Source organism: Macaca nemestrina, chromosome 10, assembly GCF_043159975.1.
Source record: "Macaca nemestrina isolate mMacNem1 chromosome 10, mMacNem.hap1, whole genome shotgun sequence".
Classification (NCBI taxonomy): domain Eukaryota; kingdom Metazoa; phylum Chordata; class Mammalia; order Primates; family Cercopithecidae; genus Macaca; species Macaca nemestrina.
The window spans coordinates 135,971,354-135,989,059 of NC_092134.1; the positions used below are offsets into that span (position 1 = coordinate 135,971,354).

The following is a 17,706-nucleotide window of genomic DNA, read 5'->3' on the forward strand; positions in this document are numbered from 1 at the left end:
ATTTAGAGCCTCATCTGTCCTCTTCCTGTCGGACGTATTTTAAGTGCTCCGCAGCGTGGTGCCGCAGCAGAGGCAGTGACGCCAGCACCGTGGAAGTAGGCGCGTCAGCTCCTCCTCGCTGCCTGTCAGACACGCCCACCTGCCCGGGCTCACCCAGCTCTCTCCACACCTGTCTGCCTTCCTCCTGTTCTTCCTTTCTCCCGGGAGGCCGCCAGAGGGAGCACACTGAGAGCCTCCGCAGGTTGCTGGGGAGTTTAGGAAACTGCACAAAGGAACCTAATGGACACACTCATCTCCAATTCACGCTTATGGACATCTCAGGGAAACACCCCAGAGTCTGAAAGGTTCACCGGCTCGACACACAGTCCAGAAGAGCTCCTAGTTGGGGTAGGTCTGGGGATATAGGGCATCTACTTTGGGGAGTCCCTGACACGGACCTAAAATCTGAAGGGAACATGAACTATCCCACAGTACCTAGAAGGCTAGGAGCACATGTGACCTTCCAGGCCCACCCCAGTGAAGCCCCCAGGGTGAAGGTGCATCAGCCCAAAGGCTGCAGGATGGAGTGCAGACTTTGGAAGTGGTAGAGCCACACCTCTGCGCACCGCCAGTGCATTTGTGTCCAGCTGCACTGACGGCACAAAAGGGAATTCTTCTTGAACTGGTGGTTAACATAGTTGCCTCTAGAGCATCGCTTTCTCAAGGACATGCTTTTCATCATGCACCTTTAGAGAAGCTAATTAATTTTCATTGTGGAGAGTGGACTTGAGAGGAAAACAGCCTTCCATTGCGGAAAGAACGATTCGAGTGATGCCAAGGGAAATGTGTTTGCTGTTTCAAATTAAACTGGGAATAGGTGAATTGGAAACTCTGCCCCGGGCCTGATATCTCCAGGCTTTGCCAGCTTCTTGGAGGGAGGTTAGGAAACATCTTTCCAGGAGATCTTGAGCAACAAAATAAAAACTCATGCAGAGTCCTCCCTGCTGCCCTTTCCCTGCGTCACTGGAGCTGGCCTCCTGCCTCAAACCTGATCCCTGCACAGTGTGTGTGTGAGTGTGCGTGTCGGAGACAGGCAGAGATTGAGAGAGGGAAGGAAGTCAGCAAGTGACAGCAGAGGTTCAGGGCATGTGGTGGCACAAGGAATTCATGGTCTTCTCCAGGCCTCTGGTGCCCATGTATACCCCCACCCCAGGTAACATCTGGATGGGCCCAGTAGTCACACAGGGAGATGTGCTAACCATGGGCCAAGACCTGGGCGTCAAACACTGAGGGTGAAGAGGAGGGCCAGGAAAGGTTACACCAGCAGAAATAATCAGTGGTCAGGGCTTCTGATTCTGGAGAGAGTTTCCAGGAATCTCAGGTAGAGTGGATGCATTTAAGAGAAAACCCATGTCCAGCCCCAGAGGCAACCAATCCAGGAAGGCCAAGAGTCAAGCCGAGGCTGGGCAGACACTAAGAGAAGGACATATGCTACTCTGTGGCAGTCTGCAGGGGTGTGTACATCAAGAGGGAAGCAGAGTTCATGGCAAACTTGCCTTCTCACCCGTGGCCACTACCCCTGAGGCTTGAGCTAGAGGTGAATAAGTCTCAACAACAGTGTAGGGGCTCCAAGGACAAACACAAAAATAGTAGAAGCCACTTGGCGTCTGCTCCTCTTCATGGGAAACTGTATCTCTGAGACAGGGTAGGTGAGGACTAAGAGGATGACAAGAAGGAGGAGGGGGCTGAACTTCACCCACTGAAATTCAGGACACCAACTATTAATAAAAACTCTCCTTCAAGCCCCTTTGAGAACCAAAGCTCTCAGATGTCTGAAGTCTGTGATCTTTCGAGCCTCTGGAAGACTCTAGGCAGACAGGCAATGCGGCCTTCCATGCAGTATTACCACAGACCCCGGAGCATCAGCTTGGTGTCTATCAGACCTGGACTACCGGAGAGGCCACTGCAGGGCGTCTGCTTGGCCATGCTCAGCCCCTGGACCTCCCATGCCGTGGGCCACCAATGGAGGTCTCCTCTCTCTTCCTACCAGTGAGTCTTCCCTGAGTCTGAGAGTCATACACATCACCTCAGTCACCACTGACTGAGCCCCTACTGTGTGCCAGGCCCTATGCAAGTTGCTGGGGATACAAAGAATCTGTGGGGAGACAGACATGTCCCACAGCTTTGTAGTCACTACCATCATGGAGGCATGAACAAGCGGTCCCGAAGCACAGCAGAACTCCTGGAAGAGGCAACTCTTGAACCGGGTCTCCAGTAATAGTAGAAGACTGGCGAGGCACACAATGGGTAAGGGACATGCCAGGGAGAGGGAACAATACCTGCAGACACAGAGGCGAGAAAGAGCAGGGTGCGTGTGGGAAGCATACATGATGTCTGTGACCCCACCGCAGGGGTGCAGGGGTGGTAGCTGCAAAGAGGCCAGAGAAGGAGGAAGGCAGGACCTGCTCCATCTGGGTTAAGGGGCTAAGGCGTCGGGACGCGACCCAGGCCTGTCAAGGAGGTAGGAAAGTTGCTATACCGGAGAGTGGTCCAAACGGAGTTGCACTTGAGAAAGGCCACTGAGATCCAGAGTTGAGGATGGGTTGGAGTGGAGCAAGGCACAGGAGACAAGGGCAGGGGGGAGGCAGGTGGAGGGCAGAGGGGAGGCAGGTGGAGGGCAGGGGGGAGGCAGGTGGAGGGCGGGGGGAGGCAGGTGGGAAGCAGGTGGAGGGCGGGGGGAGGCAGGTGGAGGGCAGGTGGAGGGCAGGGGGGAGGCAGGTGGAGGGCAGGGGGGAGGCAGGTGGAGGGCAGGGGGGAGGCAGGTGGAGGGCGGGGGGAGGCAGGTGGGAAGCAGGTGGAGGGCGGGGGGAGGCAGGTGGAGGGCAGGGGGGAGGCAGGTGGAGGGCAGGTGGGAGGCAGATGGAGGGCAGGTGGAGGGCAGGTAGGAGGCAGATGGAGGGCAGGTGGAGGGCAGGGGGGAGGCAGGTGGAGGGCAGGGGGGAGGCAGGTGGAGGGCAGGTGGGAGGCAGATGGAGGGCAGGGGGGAGGCAGGTGGAGGGCAGGTGAAGGGCAGGGGGGAGGCAGATGGAGGGCAGGGGGGAGGCAGGTGGGAGGCAGGTGGAGGGCAGGGGGGAGGCAGATGGAGGGCAGGGGGGAGGCAGGTGGGAGGCAGGTGGAGGGCAAGGGGGAGGCAGGTGGAGGGCAGGGGGGAGGCAGGTGGAAGGCAGGGGGGAGGCAGGTGGAGGACAGGTGGGAGGCAGGTGGAGGGCAGGGGGGAGGCAGGTGGAGGGCAGGTGGAGGGCAGGGGGAAGGCAGATGGAGGGCAGGGGTGAGGCAGGTGGAGGGCAGGTGGAGGGCACGTGAGAGGGCAGGTGGAGGGCAGGTGGGAGGCAGGTGGAGGGCAGGGGGGAGGTAGGTAGAGGGCGGGGGGAGGCAGGTGGAGGGCAGGGAGGAGGTAGGTGGAGGGCAGGGGGGAGGCAGGTGCAGGGCAGGTGGAGGGCAGGTGGAGGGCGGGGGGAGGCAGGTAGAGGGCAGGTGGTAGGCAGGTGGAGGGCGGGGGGAGACAGGTGGAGGGCAGGGGGGAGGCTTTTGCCACAGACCAGGCAAAAACACAGAAGGTGCCGGTCAAGGCAGCGGCAGCGATAGGGGGAATAGAAAGCAAAAGACCTATTGGAGAGATTTTAAGGGGTAAGAACAACAGAATTTCGTCACCATTTGGCCATCGGGTTGAGGGAGAGGGAGGAATCTAGGCTGACTCTCAGATTTCTGGCATAGGCAAATGGGTGAAAGGTGATAGGGATAGGTCACAGAGAAATCGGGGAAAGGTGGAGTCTGAGGCACAGGAAGGGCAGGTGAATATGCCAATAGGTAGTTGCAAATATGAGTTAGGAGAGAGATTCAGGTGGGAGATAAAAATATGGAGGCATCAACACACAGCTGGGAGTTTGCAGCCATGGGCAAGGACAATGGTACCTCGTAGATATCAGAACAGGCGTCAGGTGGAGCACCCACCTCCACCCCAACTGCGCTACAGGCAACCGCAGAGAACCAGGAAGAGCCTAAGGATGCCCTACCCCCTCATGCTGCAGGAAGGAACTAAGACTTGGATCCCTGGTATTTCCTGGGCCACGACAGCACCGGAGGGATGCTCCTACCAGCAGTTCACTCTTCTGAAATAACCCCTTCGGGTTACCATCCTTTATCACCTGCGGGTTAAGTAAGACCTGGGTCAGAGAACTAGTGGCCCAAAAGGCTGCGGAAGGGCCAGACTCTGCCTGCTGTCAGGCCAGGGGCTGGGCCAGCGTGGAGAGGGCCGAGGCCATTCAGCGGCCATGTGAGGTGGCCACAAGGACATGGGCAAGGAAGGCAGATATCCCCTGGGTCTGAACCTTGGCCAGCAGGGAAGGCTCAGCCTGGGAACAGTCTCTAGATCCCTTTGGTACAAATATCAGGGTTGCCTGCCTTCTCCCTGGGGACACCCAGCAGGGAGCCCGTGTGCACAGGCAATATGTTCCAAGTTGTGGGGTGGGGTTGGCAGCGCCCCTACAAGGCACTGGGCTATAGAAGGTTCCCTGAATCTTCTATACTTTTCCAGGGGGTACTGAAGGAAGGGGGTGTGGGAACCTTCTGCCCCAGCTTACTTTCCAGGTGATCTGGCATCCTGAGGACTTACCCGGTCAGGCCCTCAAGATCACCAGCCCTGCCCACCTCAATTCAGCCCTGCGCAGAGACCAAAACAGCCCCTGAGGCCTCAGAGCCTCCGTCACGCCCACACAGGACCAGGCAGGCAGGAGACACCTCACAGAGCTTTTTTTTTTCTGATTGTTTTATTTGAAAACCCTAGGATATGTCCCTTCCCTCACCACACCCATCCCCCCGCCCCTGCCCCAGGACATGACGATGCCACACACACACACACACACACACACACACACACACACACACAAGGCCGTGAGCTGCACACGGGAACACAGGGGCTGCACTCACGACAACATTGAAAAAATATACATTATATATATACACCTGGGGCCCCCACATCCCCTCCCGTCCCCGCAACTTGGCCACACCAGGTCACAGAGGAGGGGCCGGGGCTGCAGGACCTCAGGACTGCAAGGGCAGGAAGGGAAACAGGACAAGAAAGGAAGGAAGTTGGAAAGGAGGGAGAAGCGGGGTCCCCAGACTGAAATGGAAACGAGGTGGGGCGATCATAAGAGAAGCAGGGACGACAGCCCAGCTGAGGGAGTCCTGCAGAGGGAGAGAAGCTTCCCATGGACAGGAGAGAGAAGGGAAGGGGAGAGGAGAGGGTTTCCTTCAATCCCACTCCCAGCTCCAGCCCCAGCCATTGCAATCATCACCCTCTCCCCAACACAGTGACTGCTAAGGGGGCAGATGCCATTGGGGGTAGAAAGGCAACTGAAGTCCAGCCCACTTTCCAACCCAGCCAGCCCCAGTGCAAGGGGCACACCAGGAGCATGACAGCCCAGAGGCGAGGGATGGGGGGCTAGGGGAGGGGCAGGGCAGACTCCAGAGGGCCCGCTGGAGTTTTGAGATGAAAGGAGGACTGGTTCTGAAGCCTCTCTCCCTCTTGGTCTCTGTTCTCCCAGAAGGTCCTTCTCCCACGTCTGGAGTGTCTGTTTCACCAGGGCAGAATTCTCCCTCTGCGTGGGAAGAGGTGTCGGCCTCAGTAGCGGTGTGGGGGAGTCTCGATGATGCGTCTCTCGTCGCTGCTGGGGGAGTCGGCCACCTCCGAGTCACTACTGTCCTCGTCCTCCTGCTGGCCCCCCGCAGCCCCTGCCACACAGGCCTGCCGATTCTGGTAGGACTGGAGGGCGGGAACAGAGAGGAGAAGGGATCAATGGCCTGCATACACCCCAGCCTCTCTTTCAGGGGCCACACTTCCCTCGGTCCCCTTATCCCCTTTGCACCCCCTTCCCTGCCTGAACCTCTCTCCCTCCTGCTCACTGCAGCTCTGCGAACAGCCTCCACCGGGGCCTGCCCCTCTTCAGGAGTTCTCCCAGTGTGTGCTCCACAGTCTTGACCCTACAGAACCCCCTTCCCCAGCCTCTCACCTCCATGGGGTTCACAATGATGGTGAGAGCTGAGTCATCCCAGAAGAGGTCGGGGTCCTTGGGGTCACCGGAGGCCCCTGGAGGCCCGCCAGCCCCTGAGACGCGGCGGTGAAGGGAATGGATGCGCACCAGGCCCAGGACGACCATGAGCACCAGGAAGCCCACACACACCACAATGATGAGGGTCGCGGCGCTGGGAATCACTGCAGAGAGAGTGCGGGGGGCGGGGGGTGAGCAGAACGTGACCAGGCACACCTGGGGGCACTCAGACAGGGGGCTGGGTAGGAAAAGAGGCAGCCCAGGCTGAAGGAGTCCCAGGGCAGAACCCACAGTGGCCGAGAAGAGAGGAACACCTAGAGAAGCCAGAAGAGAAACAGCCCGCCAGGAAGGGCAGGAGACGAGAGGGGAGGAAGGGAGCTGCTGCAAGGTAAAGGGACAAACACAGAGGGTGGCAGGTGTACAGACAGGCAAGGGCAGCAGAGGAAAAAGACTCTCAACCCAACACTGTCGTGAACAGCTCTATTCGCACAGGACAGAGGGCAAGGACTGGAATCTGCCCCTGTCATTCCACCTGTGCCTTCCCCAGAGACCACTCAGCCTAGGAAAGAGGTGCCAGTGCCCAGTGAGGGAGGGGCGGGGCCCCTACATGAGCTTGGCTGTGCAGGAGGAGACGCAGCTCCAAGCCTGGCCTGGCTGCAGGAAGAGGGCACTAGCACCTGAGGCTGGGGACAAGTCCAAGGGGCACAGAGCAACCCCTTCCCTTACCCACCTGGGCTGAGCTCACTCCGTGACACCTCCCTTCTCCTGGTGGGCTTGGGGCTCCTGGACGTCTGGGGTTCCTGCTTCCCCAACATCTCCCCTTGAGGCGTACCTGCCTCCCCCATGGCTCTGCCATGCTTCCGGCCCTGCAGCCCCACTTTGATGCCCAGGTTCAGAGGGGCATGGGCCTTCAAAGGCAGTGAGACACAGAACGGCGCGTGCACTCTCACACGGACCTGAGAGCTGATGGCGGCAAAGCACATGTGCATGCACAGGAAGACCGTGTGGGCACACAGCTGCACAAAGATCGCCACACCCCACACTGGAGCCAGGCCTCTGCCAGCCTGCGTGCCGGCCCACACCAGCCACCTGGCCGCCTGCTCACACAGCGGGAGTAAAGGAACGCGTCTGAGGGTCTCCAGTAAGGCACAGCAGAGCCATATGTGCAGCGTCACCCAGCTCCCCACCAGCTGGGCAGACCAGGCAGCCCCCTGAAGGAAGACGTAGACACTACAGACATGGGCCGTGAGGGCCACAGAGCGAGCCACCGTGAGCACAGCCCTGCCTGCTTCCTGCACACACACACACAGCTCTCGGAGAAGCACAAGGAAGCAAAGCAGGAAAGCCCGCAGCCCCAGGGACAGCAGGTGGAGGTAGAGACCCCACACACGCACCCCCAAGCCCAGGGCCCTTACAGGCAGCTGGGTCACTACTCCCCACATGGGTGCACACCCCTGCCCACCATGCATGCACACGGCTTCTCCCTGGGCAGTCCCAGTCCCGTTGCTGAGGGACTATTCCATGTATGTGTGCCCCAAACACACACAGAGACCGGCAATCACACAAGCAAGCTCCTAGAAACATGCACACATCACATCCCAGCCCCGTCCCCAAATTACCTACAGCCCGAGACTCATGTGTCAATAGACAGAGCAGAGCGTAGGGAAGTACATGGCCCAGAAGCTCCCCTGCGCCCACACACACACCCTGCTGCAGCGCCCCCTCCCCAGCAGCCAGCACACTCCGCTGCCACGCACGCCAGGGCCAAGCAGGTGTGTGGAGAACGCCCTGCCTGGGCAGGCCACACACCTCCCTGAGGCCGCCCTGATGGCTGTCTGCCAAGTTGGTCCCCCTCCTGACCCGACCCACAGCCCACTTGAGGCCACTAGCCAATTAGAACGGACTCTGCTGGGGCACACTCCCTCGACAATGGTTCCAAGGTGAAGACAGGACTGGCTGGATCAGTATTTCCCAACTGCCTGGGAACAGGGGATGAGGGAGGAGGGGACAGAGCTGCCTCTTCTGCCCATCGGCAGAAAATAGTGCCTCTCAGGTCTCCATGTCAACAGACCAGACCTAGGGGCAGTGCCTCCACTGGCAGATGGGCCCGGTGGCTAAGCCTAGGCTCTAGAAAGAGTGGTGACCCCAGCCTCAGAGTGGAGGCCAAAGCAGGTGAACTTGCTGTAAGCACACAATGGTGATGAGCTAAAGCTGGTTTGTGCCTTAATCAACGCAGTGTCCCTCCGAGCTCCTGGCCTAATGAAGGAAATGACAAGTTGATTGCCAGGACAATAAGAAATGACCACAGGAAAGACAAAATGCAGACACTGTATCTACAAGCAGACAAGTCTGGTTAATTAGTTTAAGATGAGTCAGCAGCCCAGGGAGATGGGAGGATTTTTAAATCAGCTACAGATAAAAATCAAGGATTTAAGTAGTACGGTTAACTTTTCTTGCTACCTGAGATGTGAGCAGTTAATTCCAGCCTTGAATGACCTCCAGAGCCAACACAAGGGGTGACTTAGCAAATGGCCTGTGGGATTGCGAGGACACTGTTGGAAGCCCTGCCCACAGCCCCACACGGTGCCCTCTGCGAAGAGCCCCGGGAGAGATTTCTTTCTGCTCACAGTCCCGGGGCTTTTCATGAAATAGCGTTTGGCTCCATCATGGCTTTCAGAACTGCTCAGGTTTCCTTTTGCTTTAGCTTCAAAGAAGCTCAGAGTCAAAATTCTGGCCCATGGTAGCAACTGCACGGCATCTCATAGTATGCATGTTATGAGCTGACTTTATTCCCTGGCTTCATTTGATCTTTATTTCATCATTACCTGTTCCTCCTTACTTCCTCATTCATTTTCTTTCTGTCCTATTGCTTTCTAACTCTGCAAAGCTTCAGATACTTGTAGGAAACAAAGGAGGAAAATTATTCCCAAACTTTTAAAGATCACATGGGATTTTTAAAAACCACTGATACATGGCTCCCACGCGCTAAACATTCTAGGGTGTGATTTAGGTGCCAAGAGTTTTTAAAGCTCCCCAGGTGATTCTGGCAGGCATCAAAATTTGGTATGAGTAGATGCACAATACCCTCATCATCTTGGCTCACTCTTCTTAACCAACCTTATTCTCTCTAACCGTAAACACTCCTAACCACCCATCTACCCCCAGTTCTCAAATTCTCATTCTCTCTCATGCCCATGCAAAACTCCCTTCTACACTTCAGGTCCAAATGCAAACTCTACATGTGCCATAAAATCTCCCCTGACTGTTCCAGTTTACACTGGTTCCAGTTCACATTGGTCTCTCTTTCTCTGGTGCACTTAGGAGATTTAGAGCGATGGGCCTCTGTGCCACTGGAGGAGATGGCGCCTCTCACTGCTTCTGCATATTTAGAATGGTTTGATATTGTGAAACCACAATTCTGCAACACCACTCAGCGCTTGCAGGTGAAAGGGAGGGAGCAGCTTGCAGAGTCAGAAAAGGCATATAGAAGAGGTTTTATGCAATGAACGGCCTGTCAGCTCAGGCATGCCAATCACCAGTGCCCTCAGGGAAGCTATGAACTCTGTGTCCTTCTCAGGCCAAAATAAGAGAAGCAGCAAAGGAAAACTGCTGCTCTCAACTGAAATCTGAGGGAAGCTTGATCAGCCTGGACATGAGCTCAGAACAAAGGATGGGGAGACTGGGCTTCACTGTGGGGAGGTGAAAGGGTGCCATGTGCAGACACTGCTCCAGGGGCCGAGGGGTGAGAAGCGCTGCCCGCCAGGCCAGCCCATGCAGGGCAGCTGGACACTCAGGGGAGAAGGTGCTGGGCTCTTAGAACAAGAAGTCCCTCACCTCGGGCCTTATACCAAAGAAAGTAAGGATCGAGAGTCTCACCAGGCTGGGCAGCACCCCTATCTACCTTGAGCCTAATCCGAGTAGCAGGACCTAGTATCCAACCCAGAAAAGATTGAGTGGAATGATCCCCAATGAAAGAACTGGAGAAAGTGCTATGGAATCACAAGAAGGAAAAAAAATACATAGCTGGCCTCAAGAGTTTATTTGAAATAAATAGGTTTGGTTTGCTAACATGTCTCTATTGACTAAATACTGTGTGAAACTTCTCTGAATCTTTGCAGCTTGGTTATGCCTTATATTCCCCGCGAATCCTCACTTCCACCTACTTGCTATAGTGAATCACAGTAGAACACTGAAAAAGGCCTCTGCAAGTCCACATGCGGCGGCTCACACCTGTAATCCCAGCACTTCAGAAGCTGAGCCAGGATGAGTGCTTGAGCCCGGGAGTTCAAGACCAGCCTGAACAACAAAGTGAGACCTTGTCTCTATAAAAAAAATCTTAAAAATAGCCAGCATAGTGGCATGCATCTGCTCCTCGGGGGGCTAAGGCAAGAGGATTGCTTGAGCTCAGAAGTTTGAGGCTCCAGTGAGCTGATTACCACTGTTCTCCAGCCTAGGCGACAGAACAAGACCCTGTCTCCCCCTCCCAAAAACCTCTGCAATTGTTTTCAGAGAAAGCAAGCAGAAAAAAGAAAACATAAGAGACAGCGTAGGTGGTGGCCGCTGCAGGAGGAGAGGAAGCCAGACTGAATCCCTGGGGGCATCAGAGGAGCTGGCCTCTGTCAGAAAACCCTGGGAAGCCCCTCAGGGGCTCCCCCTAATTATGTACAACTCTAAAGTTATCAGACTAATCTTTTTTAAAGCATCCAACATCTGGCGAGAGGGGTGAGGGCCATGGTTAGTGCACAGACTGAAATCATGCCTCTTGGATTTAAATCCTGGCTCCACTTACTTTCTAGCTGTGTGAACTTGGGTAAGGCACTTGAACTTTCTGTGCCTCTGTTTCCTTGCCTGTAAAGGGGATAATTCTGGTACCCATTTCATTGGTTGTTTATGATGGCTAAATGAGTTAATATGCGTAATCCCCCAGCACGGTGCCTGGCACATGATGAGAGCACCCTGTGTTTGTTATAACTATTATTACCATCACATACATTGAAATAAGCTCTGTACTTTCACGTAGTATTCACAGACCACGAACTTCTTCCAGGAAAGCACTCGTGGAATCCTTTGAGAATTGCCTTAAGAGCCTGTGGCACAACCTTTTGACTTTTTTCAAAGGTGACCAGTCTACGGCCTTTGAGAGTGGGTTTAATGTTTAAAACCTTAGAACTATATCCAGAGTCAACTTTGGCAAAAGTGGATGATGAAGTTGAGTAACACTGAACAGGGTCAAAAGCAAGTTATGTCCAAAAAATAACAAAAATAAATGCACCTCATAAATGGGCTCTGAAAGCAATTCTAAGAAGGGGTTCCAAAAATCACTTTCAACAACTTCAGCATCAGTAGCGATTTTTAATAACGTGGGAGAATACTTGTTTTATAATATGAAGTGTAAATATCAGGTCACAAAATAGGTTAATCCTAACTCTATAAAAAGGAAAAATTAGGCATAGAAAAAAGACTGGAACAGAAAATCTCATATTATCAGTGGTTTCCTCTCTGATGAAATTATGGCTGATTTTTCTTCGTCATCTTCTTTTTTTTTTTTTTTTTGGACACAGAGTCTTGCTCTGTCTCCCAGACTGGAATGCAATGGTGTGATCATGGCTCACTGTAGCCTCAGCCTCCCAGGCCCAAGAGATCCTCCTACCTCAGCCTCCCAAGTAGCTAGGACTACAGGCAGGTGCTACCATGCCCAGTTAATTTTTTTAATTTTTTGTAAAGACAGAGTCTCACTATGTTGCCCAGGCTGGTCTCAAACTCCTGGGCTCAAGTGATCCTCCCGCCTCAGCCTCCCAGTGTGTTGGGATTGCAGGCGTGAGCCACTGTGCCTGGCCTGATTTTTCTTCTTTAAAAGAAATATTTGATATTTATTTTCTGGTTTTTCTACAATTATGCAACTCAAAAGTTGAAAATAAAATTGCACCATTGGTAAAGGACCATGACTGGGAACCTTTGGGACCATGGCCAGGTTGCTTTGAAGGGCAGCTTTGAAGGGCAGCACTCCATCTGAATGTAATGCTTTGCATATTTGCATATATTTTTTAGAAATATTCTTGTGACTGCACACATAGCACATAATTTTACATGTAATAGTACCAATTCTCTCCTTGGGGATAGGGACTGTATCTATCCTATAAATCATTTAGATCATCTTAGGACAGTGCTAGTACACAGTAGGTGCTTAGTAAATGCTTGATAGCTTCACCACAGAGGATCCTAGGTCCAGGGCTAATTTGATACTGCTTGGGGCTGGGGAAGGAGGCATCATCAGGAAAAACAAACACTTCTAAACCCACACTGACTTTTATGATTCCAGGAATAAGCACCCCTACAATGACACAAGGCTCATGTTCTTCACAAGGGAAAGTGAGTGATCCAAAGGGAGAGAGGGATTGGTCCGTAGCTGTCAACTAAGGCAGGTATCACAGGGGAACAGAACCCATTGCTCCACCCCCCTTGTCCTCTCCCACAGGTGGAGGGGAGGATACTTGTCCCAACCCACTCACCTGCCACCTTCCCCTCCCTGCCCAGCCCCACCAGGCTTACGTACTGGAGTTTCGGTGGGAGCTGGCCAGGCTGTGTCCAGCCATCTCAGGCGGGGGCTGGTGCCCACGGTGCAGGAACTGCTGGGAGCTGAGCACGTGGCTGGGGTGGGCAACCCGATTCATGCTGTGCAGGACATTGACCTGGGCAGAGGGAGGCCTCCATGGGCACACACGCTTCTCCCAGGTCTTCCTCACTTCTCTAGAGCCCGGCCCCATCTCCTAACTACTGCCCCCATCGCCTTCTTCTCCACCCACCGCAGGGTCCAGCAGCCCCCCACACTGCCATGTCCATGCCCACCAGCTAACATTTTGAGTCCATGCCACCTCAGCTCCTTTCTGGGGGTGGGTAACTGCGGAAGGACGGAGACTCTCCAGGTACCTCCACGATGAATTCATTGCTGGAGTAACGGCCATTCATTTCCGAGCAGGAAAGCCGGAATTTCCTGGCGTAGAGGGCAGCTCCGTGTCGCAGCCGATAACGAGCCTGCCTCAGGATCTCTTCATACACAGTGATGCTCTCCACCCCTGGAGATGAGAAAGCACCTCAGGGCAGGTCCAGTGGAGGCAGGACCTGGGCAGGACCCTCTCTGCTGGACTCCCACCAGCTGACACCACACAAGCTGTAGAGCGGGTCAGCCCCATCTCTGCAGAAGTGCGACCTGAGGTCAAAGGGAGAGATGCTCCCCTCCATCCCTGCCCGCTCTGCCTAACTAGGATGGAGAGATCAAGGCTCCGTTTCCTGCTCTGTAGGTTCTGAGGAGGAATGGAAAGAAGGAGATAAAGACATCCTGAAAGACAGAAAGCGAGATGGCAAGCAGGAGGGAGTCTGAGAAAGAGGAAAACACAGAAGGCCTCAGCGAGCCCTGGAAAGGAGTGGAAATAGAAGGGAACTGGTGATCTCCACCTTCTCCATTCTCCCTCCTGGCTTCCTTTGGAAACTACCAAATCATCTCTCCCACTATTCACTAAGAGATGAGCACTTCTTGTGAAGCTCTGGTGTGCACGTGAGACGAGAGAGCTGTACAACAGAGATGACCAGTAACAAACAGCCAGAGGGTTAGAAAGCTGGGCAGAGATGAGCCGAAGGAGGAGAGGAAGGAGAGAAGCCTGAATGGAAACAGGAGTGGGACCAGAAGTGGAGGTGAGCCAGGCTATGCAGAGGAGCAGGAAGAGAGAAGCATTCGGAGCCTAAACCCAGCACACCTCCCCTAGGGACAATCAAAGCCAGAGGATCTTCCAGGCTAGGAAAATGCAAAACGGCACTTGTCCACATCCCCCGACCCGGAGGAAGGACCCTCTGGGCTTCCCAGGCCCTTACTTTTCAGGAGGGGCCCACACACACAGAGGACAGGCCCTCAGGCCCCACTTACCAGCAATGGTGAGGTAGGCAGATGTGTTGGTGAGCTCCAGCCCTCGCTGCTGCACGGAGGTCGTGTCCAGGAGCAGGCTTTCCCGCTCGGGGTCCAGGTCATCCCCCACCAGAGAAATTTCACAGCCATCCAGGTTGTGCACAATCTCATCCGACATGCGTGTGTCTGTCACTGGGTTGGGGAGAGCAGGGTCTGGGTCAGAGCCAAAGGGCCCACAGAGGTTCTGAGCCCCAGCCATCCCCTCACCACCACTCTCCCTCCCTTTCCAGGATCAGGGAAAGGGAAGGCAGCACCATTTTCAAGAATATCATTATGCAGCAATTCATTTCCACTCATGGGTTTCCCACTTGCTCTCCTTCTTAAAGGGAAGTTGTTTAGTCAGACAAACACAGGGTGGAGTCACTTTCTGCTTCCAGCCCCAGGAGTTCTCCTGCACTCTGGCTTCAGACACTGGCTGGTTCTCTGGATGGTGTTACTCCCCGGAGTCATCCTTACCTGTGCCCTGCCAACTTTCATCCTTTTTGGCCTCCACCTGGTGAGAAATGGAGCAGGTGATTTGAAGATCAGGGAACAAAGGGACGCCCTCCGTTCCCTCAAAGTCCACGGCTGGGCGGGCAAAATGGGCAGTGCCACTCAGCAGGATCTGGGGGGCATCGGGCTGAAGGACCACCACATAGCCCTCCACTTCAGGGATGGACACACAGGACTCTTCACTGAAGCATCTATGTGAGAAAGGAGGAGAAGCAGCATGTGACCCCAACACTTCCTCCCTGAAAACCTACATTCTGTTTCACTCCCTGCCCCAGCTACCTCTATCATAGAGCATCTCATGTCAGGGAGGGGCAAGGGAAGAAAGGGGGTCATGCCTCTGCACCCCAACCCCCATAGCAGTTGAAGGGGGACATATCCTTTCCTGGTAGGATGTCACTAAGGAAAATGTTGAGGACAGAAAGTCAGGTAACCCCAACCTGTGGGTGTGATCACACCATCAATGCCCTACCCCAGGATTATGGAGTACCTATAAATGCTATTTTAATGAAAAATAAAGCAAACTGAACTGACAAACATGTATATATACACACACGGTTCTTTATCCAGGAGTTTAAAAATACATAACAGTATACTATCTAGCACATATGCGCCCAAAATTATTCAACAATAAAAGTAGAGGGTGGACATCTATCAAAGGATGTCCTCCTCTTTCGTGTGTCTTTCATTCCCTTCAATAGCGGGGAAACACACTTTGGTAGGTGAGATCATCTGGCCACCTTGGACCTAGATCCACCGTCTCATGAAGCTTTAGGATCCAGGCACCAGGACAAGCTATCCCTAGAGGACTCCGTTGAGCCAGACCAACCAACAGTACAGCTGCTCAGGAGTGATGCCCTCAGGATCACATTTAGCCCCACGTTTTACCAGTAATACCAACACCTCACAATCAATAGCCCTTGCCAGTTTATGAAGCATTTTTCCCATATTATTTCTTTTGTTTGTTTGTTTGTCTGTTTTTGTTTTTTGGGGTTTCTTTGGGTTTTGGTTTTTTTTGTTGTTGTTTTTTTTTTGGTAGAGTTTCACTCCTGTTGCCCAGGCTGGAGTGCAATGGTGCAATCTTGGCTCACTGCAACCTCTGCCTCCTGAGTTCAAGTGATTCTCCTGCCTCAGCCTCCGGAGTAGCTGGGATTATAGGGCACAGGCCACCACGCCTGGCTAACTTTTGTAGTTTTAGTAGAGACGGGATTTCATCATATTGGTCAGGCTGGTCTTGAACTCCTGACCTCAGGTGATCCGCCCATCTCGGCTTCCCAAAGTGCTGGGATTACAGTCGTGAGCCACTGCACCTGGCCCATATTATTTCATTATAACCTCATTTCTATGCTGTAAAATGCCTAAAGCTTAGGCTGGGCATGGTGGCTCATGCCTGTAATATTGGCACTTTGGGAGGCTGAGGCGGGAGGATCCCTTGAGTTTAGGAGTTCAAGATCAGCCTGGGCAACATAGTGAAACCCTGTCTCTACAAAAAATACAAAAATTATCCAGGTGTGGTGGCAGACACCTGTAGTCCCAGCTACTCAGGAGGCTGAGGTGGAAGGAACACTTGAGCCCAGGAGGCAGAGGTTGCAGTGAGCCAATAAGATCATGCCACTGCACTCCAGCCTGGGCGACAGAGTGAGACCCTATCTCAAAAACAAAAACAAAAACAAAAAAAAGAAAAGAAAGACAGAGAAAACAAAAGAGTCAAGGCTTAAACCATTCTTCTCCTTCCAGGTCCACTGATTTTTGTTTTGTTTTGTTTTGCAGAGTCTCACTCTGTTGCCCAGGCTGCAGTGTAGTAGCGCCATCTCAGCTCACTGCAACCTCCGCCTCCCGGGTTCAAGCGATTTCGTGCCACAGCCTCCTGAGTAGCTGGGACCACAGGCATGCGCCACCACACATGGCCCAAGTCCACTGATCTTTCCACTAAACCACAGGCACCATTTGGGGCCTGGGTTTGCACCAGGGAAATTTATGTGTAAAGACGTTTCCCCACTTGAACAAGCAGACTTCACAGTGGAGTTAGCGATGCAGGAGCAGGGACTCTGATCCACATGCTGGTGCTAGTGGAAACAATTTTGCAGAGAGAACTGTAATTATTAGTGTTACTGAGCATGCCCAGCTTGAATGCTGGAGCAAAAAGGGAGAAGGCATAATCTCAGCAGGCGTGACGAGCTCAGAGTCCCTGAAGCTGCCAATGCCCACGATGTGCTGAGTTCCTGTGCCACATGGAGCAGGGCCTATTACAATCTGCACTGTCATCCAGATAGGCCTAGGGCAAAGCCCCTTGGGAAACAATCCCAGATGACCCTGAAGGCACAGACTCCAACAGACATCCTCCCTGCAATGAGCAATGCTGTGCTGTGCTGCCGCTCTGGGAATCCCAAGGGGAACAGGAGGCCTGACCCACAGGCACTGCTGGTCTGGTAGAGAGATTAGACATGGCACACAAAAGTTAAAACAAAGGTAAATATAGTCATCGACATATGAGTGGAACAAACAACCAGAAGAGTTCAGAGGAGGGAGAGGTTAGTTCTGGCTAGGATAAGAGGAGGGTGCTTGGAAAAGGAAGGTAGGAATGATCAGAGAAAGTAGCAACTGAGCTAGCCTTTGAAGGAGGGTAGTACTGACCCAGAGTGGATGGTGAGAAGCTTAACTAAGGGGAGTAGAGGAATATGAGGCAGGAACGACCAGGAGCCAGATGGCTGGTGGCTTTAAATGCCATGATAAGATCTGACTTTTTTTCTCTAACTTTTTAGAGACAGGGTCTCGCTCTGTCACTCAGGCTGGAGTGCAGTGGTGCAATCATGACTCACTACAGCCTTGAACTCCTGGGCTCAAGTGATTCTCCCACCTCAGCCTTCTGAGTAGCTGCGACTACAGGCATGCAGCCTGTTGGTTGTCCAGGCTGGTCTCAAACTTCTGGCCTCAAGTGATTCTCTCACCTTGGCCTCCCAAAGTGCTGGGATTACAGGTGTGAGCCACTGCGCCCAGCACATTTGACATTTTTATGCAGTGGACAAGAGGAAGCCACTGACATCTTTTTCATCAGGGAAGTGTGATGATGAAAACGCAAAAGATCACTCACCCAGCCTCAGAGTGGAGGATAAATAAAATTAGAAGACTAGAGATAGGTCAGCTAGTTAGGAGGCAATGGGCCAGACAAGAGGT

At 53.6% G+C, this 17,706-nt stretch overlaps 2 protein-coding genes across 2 annotated transcripts in view; both read right to left on the minus strand.

Annotated features, from left to right (window-relative positions):
* Positions 1–5,106: 5,106 nt before the first annotated feature.
* The window catches only part of LOC105484224 (calsyntenin 3), a 28,012-nt gene continuing 15,412 nt past the window's right edge, over positions 5,107–17,706 (minus strand). The window contains exons 13-18 of the mRNA XM_011745675.2: positions 14,500–14,726; positions 14,005–14,175; positions 13,014–13,159; positions 12,640–12,775; positions 6,048–6,250; positions 5,107–5,800 (exon numbers count right to left, since the gene is read on the minus strand). Of these exons, the coding sequence (XP_011743977.2) occupies positions 5,660–5,800; positions 6,048–6,250; positions 12,640–12,775; positions 13,014–13,159; positions 14,005–14,175; positions 14,500–14,726 (1,024 nt within the window). The 3' untranslated portion in view covers positions 5,107–5,659. The remainder of the gene's footprint in view (positions 5,801–6,047; positions 6,251–12,639; positions 12,776–13,013; positions 13,160–14,004; positions 14,176–14,499; positions 14,727–17,706) is intronic.
* Positions 6,257–12,632, minus strand: LOC105484223 (uncharacterized). Its single transcript, XM_011745673.2, has one exon. The coding sequence runs from the start codon at positions 7,553–7,555 to the stop codon at positions 6,809–6,811; it is 747 nt and encodes a 248-aa protein (XP_011743975.2). The 5' UTR covers positions 7,556–12,632; the 3' UTR covers positions 6,257–6,808.

Bases quoted from the DNA above. Each gene is read 5' to 3' on its own strand.
- LOC105484223 (XM_011745673.2), bottom strand. From the start codon at position 7,555: ATGCATGGTGGGCAGGGGTGTGCACCCATGTGGGGAGTAGTGACCCAG.